The 12326-nt window shown below is 35.2% G+C and overlaps 1 protein-coding gene across 1 annotated transcript; it reads left to right on the top strand.

Moving 5' to 3' along the window:
• Positions 1 to 416: 416 nt before the first annotated feature.
• LUM (lumican) lies at positions 417 to 11302 on the top strand. The gene is made up of 3 exons (XM_036401404.2): positions 417 to 540; positions 3612 to 4508; positions 10268 to 11302. Exons 2-3 carry the CDS (start codon positions 3632 to 3634, stop codon positions 10420 to 10422), a joined length of 1032 nt encoding a protein of 343 aa, XP_036257297.1. The 5' UTR covers positions 417 to 540; positions 3612 to 3631; the 3' UTR covers positions 10423 to 11302.
• The last annotated feature ends 1024 nt before the right edge of the window (positions 11303 to 12326 follow it).

The following is a 12326-nucleotide window of genomic DNA, read 5'->3' as shown; positions in this document are numbered from 1 at the left end:
TACTGTGGTCATAAGACAGTTAAAGAAATAGGCAGAAAAATGAATGAGTCACTTGGCTGAAGAAGAACAGCAGCATTGAGGTCTGAGTGCTATGTGTTAGCTCATGTCTAGCAATATAAAATAAGTTGGAAAACAAAAGCCTGTTTGCAATTTATTTTACAATATAACGTATTTTCCCTCTGAAATACAAAAAAAAATCTTGTATAAACCTGTGGCTTTTTAACTTTCTCAGGTTTGTGAAATATCATTCTCTGATCCCACAGGAGGAACAGATGGGTTGTCCTTGTACAAAATATGGTATCCACCTGCACTTCATTAAAGAGCTGCATTTTTGTACATGCCACACCACAAGATCACCATGATGACATAGCAGCTTCAGAGAACAGCGTGACTAGGGCTTTTTTTTTTTTTTTCCCTCTTGTAACACAGAGGATCTGGCAGACTTTTACCTCCTGACACTGTTTAGAGCATATATTGGTCGATACAGCCTCTTATTGCATCTGCTCTGGGAATTAAGGAAAGCAGCTTGAAGGCAGTAAGGTAAGTGCTGCTGCATGCTTTAACCGTAATGTTCAGCTGTTTAAATGTAGCTGTAATGGGAACATGAAAACATGACAGGATAAGTTTGCCAATTTGTAAATTGAGCACAAATTAACAGTTTCACTGTCGATTCACTTTCTCAGTTTCCTTAAAACAGCTTCACATACTTTGTACATCAGTGTTGCAATTTTTCACAGTCTGTTTTGTTCTACATCGGAATAAGATTTGATACACAGTACAAAGAAGTGTGTAAGAGTACTCACTGTTTACTTTTTCATTCATAATATTAATGGGAGTTTTGTAAACCCCATTTGCTAAATCATTTTGCTCCATTCTACAAAAAGACAATGTATCCTGATATTTAAATAATCACATAAACAGTGAGAGGGAAACAGTAGATATTTTAAAAATTCTAATTAATTTTAAAGCTCATTTTAAATATACTAGTGAATCTTTAAAAAGATAGTCTTTTATAAACTTAATTTAAGAAGTTAAACTACAGAATTAAGGTTGACTGACTGTTAATTTTAGATTTATTCTGTTTCATAATCAATTAATGATTGAGGAAATATAAACAAGGTCAAACATAATTCAAATAGTATTTCTACATTAATGTAGCAAGCGTTTTCCCAAAATTATGGATTTATCATTTAGTATGTTTTGGCAAGTTGCCTGGGCAACTTCACAAATATTTTCACAGGTATTTTGCAGGACAACTGCTTAGAACAGGCACAGGCAATTAATTAAAGCATGTTTATGTTGTAATATAAGCATCTAAGAATGTTTTCTGATTTTATATTTTGGATTCGTGTAGCTCATTGCAACAAACAAACATGATCTATTAACCTTTTACACTTCTGACAGTGAGACATTCACAAACCTGAATGAGAAATGCATTAATAAAACAAGCTAAATAAATTTCCCATTTACTTTGCAATTTTGTGTTGCACACAGGCCCATATGCCCCTGAACTATTGAATTGTCACATAAATTCTAAAACGTTTTGATAAATTAATTCAAAACACTTGCCATCTAACATTTTTAGTTACTTGAAGGGTTCTGCAGAGCAGTAAAATTTTTCCTCTATTTAAAGGACTGCAGGACTATGATATCAATAATGCAACTTAGCATTACAAATATAATTTGAAACCAAAAAAAAAAAGAGTTTTAATTTAAAATGTCTATGTTATTTTAAAACTATAAAATTAAAGAGGTGTGTAAAAAATGTCACCATAAGGCTAAAGAGTGTAGTCCAAGGAGTTCATTACTCTTTTTATACTTTGAATACAGAAGTATTTGATTTCCTTTATTTGATGTTTAGTACCTAAATAGGACTGGATTTTGAGATGAATTGTGTTACTGCAGTCTTTGCTTTCAGATGAGCTGTACTTATTTATACCAGCAGGGGACTAAAGGTCTAGCTCATGTTCATGTTGCATGTTCTCATGCAGTAATGAAAGACAGGCAAAGAAAATTACACTGACAACTAATATTTCAGTGATTATCCGAGGGCTTGTAATTAGGTAAATGTGATGGGACCAACACCATGGAGATGATATGCAATCGGATTTCTTTTCCAGGGGACAGCAGCTTAATATCTAGCAGTAGGACTTCATGGGTTATTGAGTAGAGATAACATAAGAACATTTTTAAAAAATTCTTTGTGCTGTACTGCATGAGATCAATAGACCCTGCCTAGAGATGCTTTAAATGAGATTGTTATCTCACTAGAATATTTTATGGCTTTTAAGAAGTCAATAGAAGGAAAGACATTTAGAATTAGAGAAAATTTTGTAGCTATGGCCCTGCATTTTAACATTAAGTCCTCTGTGTAACAATTCCAATAGCAAGACTAACTTACTCTGCTGGAAAATTGCCCAGATCTGAGATCAATGCCTTGTGGTCTGTTTACAGGCTTCACATACTTTCTGAAATTCCTTGAGAAAAAAAAAAGGTTTTAAGGATTTTCTTAATCCTCTCAGTCTCTGAACAGTAGTTGAGTACTTGGAGCCTTGTCTTTTCCTAGTGAAAATCAAAGCTCACTGACTTTATTGATTCTAGACCTACTTTTCCAGCAGAACATCTGTCTATCCAGGTAGAGGTATAAACAAGATACTAGTCTTCACAGATTAATTGACATCTTGTGGAGTACCTGATGAGAAAGCTATGGCCTTAAAGAGTTAAGGGACCCCATGTATACTGAATCACAAACACCTCCAAGGACACCAAATATCCTCTTGCTGTATGTGAACTGAAAAACTAACTATGTAAAGCCAGTGTTTTATTGTTCAGTTAAATTAGAAGTGGCATAAAATGTAACCAACACCTTTGTTGTATAGAGAATTTGCAAGAACATTTTCACTATCTGAAATTCAGTCATTTCAGGTCCACTGTCAGATTCAGTCATTTCAGATCCACTACACACATATGCAATACCGGTTGTTTGGCATGTTAAAGATAATACACTTTATATTCCTATTAGTTTGTTCTTTGTGTGACTATGAAACTTAGTGTCCCATGCTTTACAGAGCATAATCCATGAGAAAAAGAGCTTTCAAGCCACACACATCTTAACAACCCACTATGCTTGAGAGCATTACCCTCAGTTTTAACTTCCCTGTCTCTTTCAATCTTAAGTCAAATAGCCACATGTTTAGAAATGAGACAATTCAGCACATGGAATGCTTGGTAGAATTTAAATGGTGGAACTGTCTCTGAATGTGGCCTTCAGCAAAACTGAAAACTTCTGTGGCAAGTTTAAAAACCTTGTACTTCATTCTTTCTTGTGACTTAATCAATGAATGCAGAAAGATATAAAAAAAGTTTTACTTACAACAGCAAAATGGCCAGCAATTTTGCGTTGCAAAGGAAGATTATACAAGACAGAGGCAGTAATATAGTATTAACAATGTAATACTAACAACCCAATATATTTTTCTCTTAATTAAAAACTTTAAATAGGAACCATAATTAGTTTTTAAATATAAACTTTATGTGGTAAAATTTCAAATATTGCTGAGAGAGATAAAAAAACTAAAGTTATATCCTGTTTATTCCCTTTCATCATACAGGAACAGGACACATTAGAAAGATGACTCTAAATTTCCTAGCTGTCTTTCTGCTGTTGATTAGTGGCATTTTTTGCCAGTATGACTACGGTCCTGGAGATGATTATGGCTATGATCCTTTCGGGCCATCTGCAGCAGTCTGTGCCCCAGAATGTAATTGTCCTTTAAGCTACCCTACTGCCATGTATTGTGACAATCTTAAGCTGAAAACCATTCCAATTGTACCAAGTGGAATTAAATACCTTTATCTCCGAAACAATATGATTGAGGGAATTGAAGAGAATGCATTTGACAATGTAACAGACCTTCAGTGGCTGATCCTGGATCACAACCATCTGGAAAATTCAAAAATTAAGGGAAGAGTCTTTTCTAAACTAAAGAACCTGAAGAAACTTCACATTAACTACAACAATTTGACAGAAGCTGTTGGACCACTTCCCAAAACTCTAGATGACTTGCAATTAAGTCACAACAAGATCACAAAAGTCAGTCCTGGTGCATTTGAGGGGCTGATGAATCTGACTGTCATTCACCTCCAGAACAACCAGCTGAAAGCAGATTCTATTTCTGGGGCTTTTAAAGGCCTGAATTCACTTTTGTATCTTGACTTAAGCTTCAATCAACTTACAAAGCTACCAACAGGACTGCCTCACTCCCTGCTCATGCTGTATTTTGATAATAACCAGATTTCCAATGTTCCTGATGAGTACTTCCAAGGTTTTAAAGCCCTACAATATTTACGCTTATCCCACAATAAATTAACAGATTCTGGAATACCAGGTAATGTCTTCAACATCACATCCCTAGTTGAGTTGGATCTCTCCTTCAATCAGCTGAAGAGCATTCCAATTGTCAGTGAGAACCTGGAAAACTTCTACCTCCAAGTCAACAAAATTAACAGTAAGTTAAATTTGCACATATTCATTAGTGTTTACCACAGACTAGATCCTGATGGCCAATGCAAGTATCTGAAATAACACATGAGCCAGTCTGAAAAAATAGTACTGTTTAGACTGTTAGCACACTGACATTTACCTAACAGTTGTCATGTTAAAAGACAGATATTTACTGAATAGCCACTCAATATATCCTTAAAATGAGAAATTTATGCTTTCATGCTAAAGTGGATTTTTTCCTCAAACTCTCATCTTTTGTAAATTGGAGTAACTACATAGAAGCCAATGAAGTTGTCTTGTACCATTCAGGAAAAAAATGAAAAGTTTCATCAGTGCAAAAAGATGTTCAGAATTCTTAAGTTAACAAAAAATAGAGATGTCAGGGGAGGATATGACTACGGTAACCTTTCAGGACCTGGCAACAAAATGCTGGAGGGAGGACAAGGGGAGAAAAATCAAATTCATGAGATAGCAGGCACAAGATGCACTGAAACAGATACATCAAAGTAACTGCATTTGTTTCTTTCCTCCCTTGCCTCATGCAGTATCCCTCCAAACCTCTCTAGAAATCCAAAGAGCTACCCCTGTTCTTTCTTTTCATTCCCATTTTGCACATCATATGATCAGGTGGCAAGTTTGTCTCCATTCATTTATAATCTGAAAAATGTTCCTTGTGATATCAAGAAACGCCACACCTTGCACGAGACCATGAAGGTTTCTGCAGAGACAGGGCTTTCACAAGGCTGTCCCCTTCCTGGGCTGACAAGGAGGTGTTGCAGGGCTGGAGAGACCTCACCACCATGCCAGAAGTTCCCCAGCTGCACCTCCATCAGTGGTAGTCCCTGATGGAGAGGGAGATATTCCAAGTATGACTGTCGTTCTTCAGGAGGATTTACATCATCTTGCTTGTTGATATAAAGCTTGCTGTAAACCACAAAATCCTCCCTTCTGTTTGCCTGCTTGCATCCATCAAGGATTAAGAGGATCAGTGTTAGCTACTCCATACATAGCTAACCCCATGGAGACGTAGCCTTTAAAACCAAACATTTTTAGTGCAGACCTTACCAGATTTAGGGCAAGATATTTTGAAATGTTTTGTATTTACTATGTTTCATTTTTCTCAGTGGCTTTTTTTTTTTCTAGTGCATCTCAGTTTCTTGTTTTGATGAGGGAAAACAATGAGTTAATAGTTCCCACCCAAGGCACTACATACAGCAACCTGTGGAACTCTACCAGATACTCTGCCACTCCTAAAATAGCTAAAAATTATGATTTTTAACTTCTCATGAGATATAAGCGCTTTCCCCTACTTAGAATGATCTGAGCCTTCTGCAAGATAACCAGGTACCAAGCTTGGCTGCTATTCACTTTTCCAAGGACATCAGGGTCAGGGACTATGACAACAATTTTAGCTTTTCAGGGCAAGCTGCATTTTCAGGGGGATGGTGTGGGGAGTGGATGTTCACCAGCTACTGCTACACTATCATTGCTACCCTGTGGACTGATGCAACAGAATTATGATTTCCTTTTTTTTTTCTTTATAATAAAATCTAGCAGACTAGCAGACTTCAAGAATCAATTTACAGGCATAATATATAGTTCCCTAAGATGCTGATTGACAATGTGGCATAAAAATTAATTATAAATAATCATTAATACAGGGCAAACAAAGCCCTTGGATTTCACCATTCATGACACCTGACCTACAGCTGTGAGTGCTTAGTCTTTTGGGAAATTGAATTAATTGATCTGTGATTATTTAAGCCTCAAACCAAACAATGACCAGTTCATTTGTTTAATAAATTGTTATGATGTACCAGTGATTTATGAAAGTAAATTAGGCCAGCTTCCATTCCATGTGATGGCCTATGGTACCCCTATGCTGTGAGAGACTTCTGTCTAAGGAGTAATGATAATTTGTCCTCAAATACACAAAAGATATAATCTTTCAGTTCATGCTTACTTAGTTTGAAGTTTTCATTATACTGATACCTAACATAAAGATATTTCTCCAGAGTTCTTAACTTGTTATGTTTCCCTTTCCTCATGTACCTTAAAGCTTGCAGTTAACATTTATATTTGTCTAAGAAAGAATAATCTGGTTCTAGCTTTGTTGATATTACTGGAAGAATATTTCTCTAAATTACTGTCCATGAGTTTCACCATGGACTTGTTACAATTATTGTGCATTGTCATTCATAAAAAATAATCTGTTTGAGAAATACCCTTATTGAGTGACTGTTTTTTGAACAAGAACTGATGAATAAAACAAACACATCAAAATATGTAGCAGAATTGGCTATGCCTTAGTATGTGCTGTTACAAGAAGCAGTGGGTGAAGCAGATAGCAAACTGTTGAGAAATCAAATTCAGAGTAGCTCCTCTGATTTCTAATAAATTGAAGCACATCCATTATATTGATCGTAGGTGTCAAATCTACACTTTTATCTACTGTACTTGGTGCTCATTGGATTTCCAAGCTAAAATAGGACCATGGAAGATTTAGAAAAGCTTTCACTTTCTCCACAGCTCAAACCTAAACTGTAGTTTCTAAACTGAAATGCCTTTAAGATGCCATTATTATTATATACACACACACACAGACACGGAGACTTGTGTTACAGACTTCTCAAGGCAAAAAGAAACTCTGCAGGATGGAAAAAAAAAACCCAAGAACCAAAGAGTTTCAGTGAAACAAGAAGAAGGTCCAAAAATGGCCTTCTCCATATTTCATCTGTACTTGTAAGGGATTAATGAGGAAATTGTTGCTTCCACATGAAACACCAGGAAGTAACGGGGTTACTCCACATAAATGGAGTATGAAAGGGGAAATATGAAAATGTGCCAGAGGACAATTAAGAGACTACATACCAAATTGTGGAGGTGCTTTATGGTCTTTTATCTGGTTCACTCCAACAATTCCCAAAGGAGTTTTTTAACATGGCCTATCTAAAAATGTTTCACATGTGATTAGTGGACAACAGACCAACAATAGAGACTATGGAACTTCAGATCCTGTTAGGATTGCCCCGTGTACTCTTAGATGAAAATCCAGCTTTCATCCAATATTTATTCTCTCAGTGTCTGGCTTATGCAAGATTTCTGTGTTGGGAAAATATGTGGGAAAAAATTCCAGCTACACTAGCTCTGAACCTGAATTTTATAAATTCAGGAAGACATTTTTTCACCTGCAACATGAATAAGTGTAACAAAAGAGAAGTAAACTACAGAGATATTTGATGCCACAGTAGTCCAGTCTAAAGGATTGCAATTCCCATACAGATCATACAGGTAACAGCTCATCAAGTGCACTCACAAGAACCACTGGTCTTATTTTCTGCTAGTAGAGACTGCAATTAAAATGAAACATTTTTAATATGTTTTTAACAACTGAAAATTGTATGAAGAGTATAAAAAATTGATACCCACATATAAAAGGTGTGGACCAAATATTGGAACAAAATCCCACTGAGGTCCAGGAGTGAGTTCATTTGACTTACGTGAGGCCAAGATCTCCATCCACTTCCCAGGTGGTTTTAGTCTCATAAACACTCAGCACACATCAGAGTTTTGTTATCACAGTTAAATTTTGTGATTTACATGTATGAAGTTTATGTTCTTTGAGTAGTTAACCATCTATCCAGCTTGTATAAGCAAATCTTCTTTTGCAATCAAATATTATGCTCAAAAGTAACAATATGAAAAAAACCCCTAAAATTTAAATTTATAAAGTTTTTTAATGTTTGTCATCAGCAAAAATGTACTTACTATGTCATTCCTGAAGGACAAGAAGATGGGAAAAAATTGATATTAGAATTCATGTTTATTTTAAACTTTACAAATTAAATCCAAGTTATCTGAAGAAAACTGGAACTAAATAGTCAATGACATAGCCTATAGCCCAAGAAAATGAGCTAAAATCTCAGGAATTTATGTTTTTATTCAGCAAAATTTCACCCAGACATAATCCTATAAAAATCTCTCTGATCATATGATCTTAATGAACAAGAATTATCAGTTTGCTTCTGCTGGTACATTCTGAACCAGAAGAGTATCAGAATTGGTCTGAAGTCTTAAAATTTTACTGTATTACAACATGGACTGCCCAAAGGATGTCATTCACCTTTCACCCTTCCAAAAGAAGGCTGCACTCTACACAAAATTTAGGAAATTGCTTTAATTTGCTTTAATCAAATTGGTGATAAAGATCTGACTTTTAAATTATATTTCCTTAACTCCTACTCAAAACAACTTATTTTGTTGATGGTACTTGAGTCTTTACCCACTCTTAACATCATATCTCTGTCCAAAATATTACCTAAGCTCTTATGCTCTAAAGAGCTCCTTGTACAGCTTTATACTTAGTATACAAAAGCCATGTTTCATTAGTGATAGAAAATTATTATTATTAAAGCATGTCCTGGAAGAATCCAATTAGAAGAATGTTAATCCAAAAGTTTATGAAAAGGTAAGAAAGGTACTTCCTCCACTTTCTTTAGTATTACAATTTGATCATACTTTGATCAGTTAAGTAGCCATATAGAAAAGATACATAAAGGTGGCCTATGAAAGGTAAATCAAATGGCATTTGATTTTGATAATACTACCTTGATGTCTCAGAAATTACGAGATGGATGGGTTCATTGAAGGAGTCCCTTTAACCTTTTAAAGTATTTTCTGTGTGAATTCATCCAAAGTCAGTGCTCTGAAGAAGAACAAGTCTCTCAGACTGTTTCTTTAGTACTTGTAGAGCTTTTCAATAGATTAATCCTCTGTCTGACTTAAAGGAAACAGTGAATGAAGACTCTCTTTGCAAAATTACACAATGTGGCATGCAGGCGACATCAGATTTATTCACATACGTTCTCTCCTGAGGATTGACCTTCTCTGCATGAAAGAAGTCTATAAAGAGGTTGGGGGTGTGCTCTTCATACTGAGCAGAGAACTTCAGTAATTAATGTAATTTTTACCTTACAGTTAATATTGATCATAGGACACAAGGCAAATTTCTGTTCAAGGTCTATCTGATGTTATGTGAACAAAATAATCCCCCAACTGAATAGAGAACCATAAATAACATGATATATAAATTACAATAAATATATATATATATATTTTATCAGTAATTTCCTTATTCATACTCACCTAATTCTGATGTGGAAAGGTTCAACTGCACAGTTTAAATGTAAAGCTCTTCTCCAACCTAGACCCAAATTTAATTCTGAAACAGGTAAATCAAAATGGCACATATAAATACATACAAAATACACAGACACCAATTGGGCTGCCTGTTCTTTAGGGCAAAGCTGTATCATGATTTCAATTTCTCCAGAAACTTCAATATCTTATAAAACAGTTTTTACCCTTCCATTGTAATGTACATAAACTGGCTGATTCCTCTCTTTGCATCTCTAGGGGTTTTTTTAAGATTGTTTTTTTCCTTTTATCTAAATGCCAGATTAGACCTCTATATAAAATCTGAAGTCTAAAAGTCAAACTTGTACTGGAAGAAAATGGCATTTGAAAAACTCAGTCTTTAAATTCCTCTCACAACTAACAGAAAGAACCTCTCCCAACACAAGTCCCTCAAGTTCCAATAAATTTACAGAGATTTACATCAGTGTAAATGCAAAATACTAAAAATAGTATAATGAATTAAGGTCACAATTTTCAACTGAAATCCAAAAAAAAAAAAAGCAGAAAAATAATGGGTTTGTCCTAATTATTAATGTTTTCCTCTTATTTCTGTTCTCTTTGCTTCAGAGTTCCCACTGAGCAGCTTCTGTAAGGTGGTTGGACCGACGACCTACTCCAAGATCACACACCTGCGCCTGGACGGCAACAACCTGACGCGGGCTGACCTGCCGCAGGAGATGTACAACTGCCTGCGCGTGGCCGCCGAGATCTCTCTGGAGTGAGACACCCGGGATCGCCCAGCTCCCTCCCAGGGGCACTTACTGCAGGAGTAACACACCATGGTAGTGCTTTAAAATTAGGGTATGCCTTAAAGCAAGTGTCAATCTGCATATTATCCGTTCTGTTTGTGAACATTTAGCAAGGACTTGGCAAATTTAAGGGAACGTGTGCATATTTTTACAAATGGTTCTATTTAGAAAGCACAAGAATTACTAAATCTGATGCAAAATATTTCTTTATCTGGCTAAATGAGTTGATTTAAAAGATTCAACTTCATAAAAATCTATATTCATGCATGCAATACATGCCAGCAGGTTCCAGACTCACAGGGAAGTTAGGTGGGATTCATTGTGAGTTATAGTGAGAAGTATGGGCTGGCCTGTGTCCATACAAGATTCCTGTCCAACTTTCCTAATCATCATGCCTTTTATATATTGTTACCCATTGCAAAGGAAAAAATTATTTAACAATATACAAACAATTTAAAATTTGTGAAAATATGTGTTCAGAGCATATGACATTGTTATATTAATGGAATACATGAAAGATAATGAGGAAAAAATATTCAGGTTAAATAATTGTTTACTCTTCTTTTTGTCATACTTTCATTTAACTGTCATGGTAAGATTTTTATTCATTGTTGGTATAATTGTTATTTCAAAATAAATCATATATACAAATATTTTTATTCAATTACTTGCATGCTATTTTTAACCAGACTTTAGAAAATAAAACATATCAAATAATGTCCTTTTGTCCATATCATTGACAACTATGCTTCTTTCTTTTATAAAATGAAAAAAAAACAGGTTAGGACAAGACAATCTAAGCTATTCTATCATTATAAAAATTATTGTAAGGCTAAATAAACTGTTTTCTCTACTTTGATGTTTCAATATGTTTGTACACATAATTTAACATGTGCCCCTACACTTGCATTGGCCAATAAATCGATGCCTTATGAAGTTTGCTGTATGGGAATCATGGCACTATGAAAACGTGCAAACTAGTGTTTCAATATTGTCAAAAGAACAGTGAAATCTGTCAGAAACCACAGGTGGTGAGTAAAATGCATCTACACATGGTAAAGACATGGTAGTATGTTCCACCCAGGACTAAAATAGTCCAAATACTGTCAGCATCTTGGAACACACTAAAATAGATGTGTTAGTAACTGAGAGCTGTAAGTGGCTTGCTTGCAAGTACAGATCATCCCATGGGTACTGTTTTATTTTCAACTACTAGACTATTAAACACTCAAACAGAAACTTTGCTAGTTTCTATAGCAAAAGCAGAAACTATCACCTCTGAAAAAAACCCCAAACCAATTCATACCAAACCATTTAGTCGGCATGTTGCCAGTTCCAGATGTTCAAAATCAAAACACAGTTCACAAAGAAACCCGGGACTAAAACAAAAGGAGAGATTCAGAAAACAATAGAAATATTTCCCTCCTTTTTTTCTTCATTTTGGAATTCATAAATGTTGCTTCTTTTTTACCCATGTACAGGAAGGATTGACAGTAAAATTTGTTACAAGTTGGCTAGAGTTTTCATTGCAGAATGAAGTGTAAATCTGGGGCTTTCTGAACACATCAGGGTGGGAATCACTGTGGAATAGCACCTAGGCATTGTTACACAGAAAAAGAAGAAGGAAGTGCATGCAAAACACCCCAAAGAAAAGAAAATTGAATGAGAAATGGTATTTAACCATTCCCAGAGAGCTTTCAACCCAACTGTTCCCTTCATGTAAAAATATACTAAACACTAAGACTTCTAGAGCACAAACTGATGAGATATGCCAGCTGATTGCTGAAATCTAACAACACAACAGAAAAGTATTATTCTTTTCAGCTTGCTTCAGTACACTGATTACATTTATGCAAAATGAAAGAGTGTGAACAGTG

The sequence above is a fragment of the Molothrus ater genome, chromosome 5, assembly GCF_012460135.2.
Source record: "Molothrus ater isolate BHLD 08-10-18 breed brown headed cowbird chromosome 5, BPBGC_Mater_1.1, whole genome shotgun sequence".
NCBI classification, from domain to species: Eukaryota; Metazoa; Chordata; class Aves; order Passeriformes; family Icteridae; genus Molothrus; species Molothrus ater.
Note: the sequence above shows the minus strand (reverse complement) of the source record. Positions and strands in the feature narration are given on the sequence as shown.

Coding starts and splice junctions, on each gene's coding strand:
- LUM (XM_036401404.2), top strand. CDS start 3,632: ATGACTCTAAATTTCCTAGCTGTCTTTCTGCTGTTGATTAGTGGCATT. Junction 4,509..10,267: donor CCAAGTCAACAAAATTAACA/GTAAGTTAAATT, acceptor TCTTTGCTTCAG/AGTTCCCACTGAGCAGCTTC.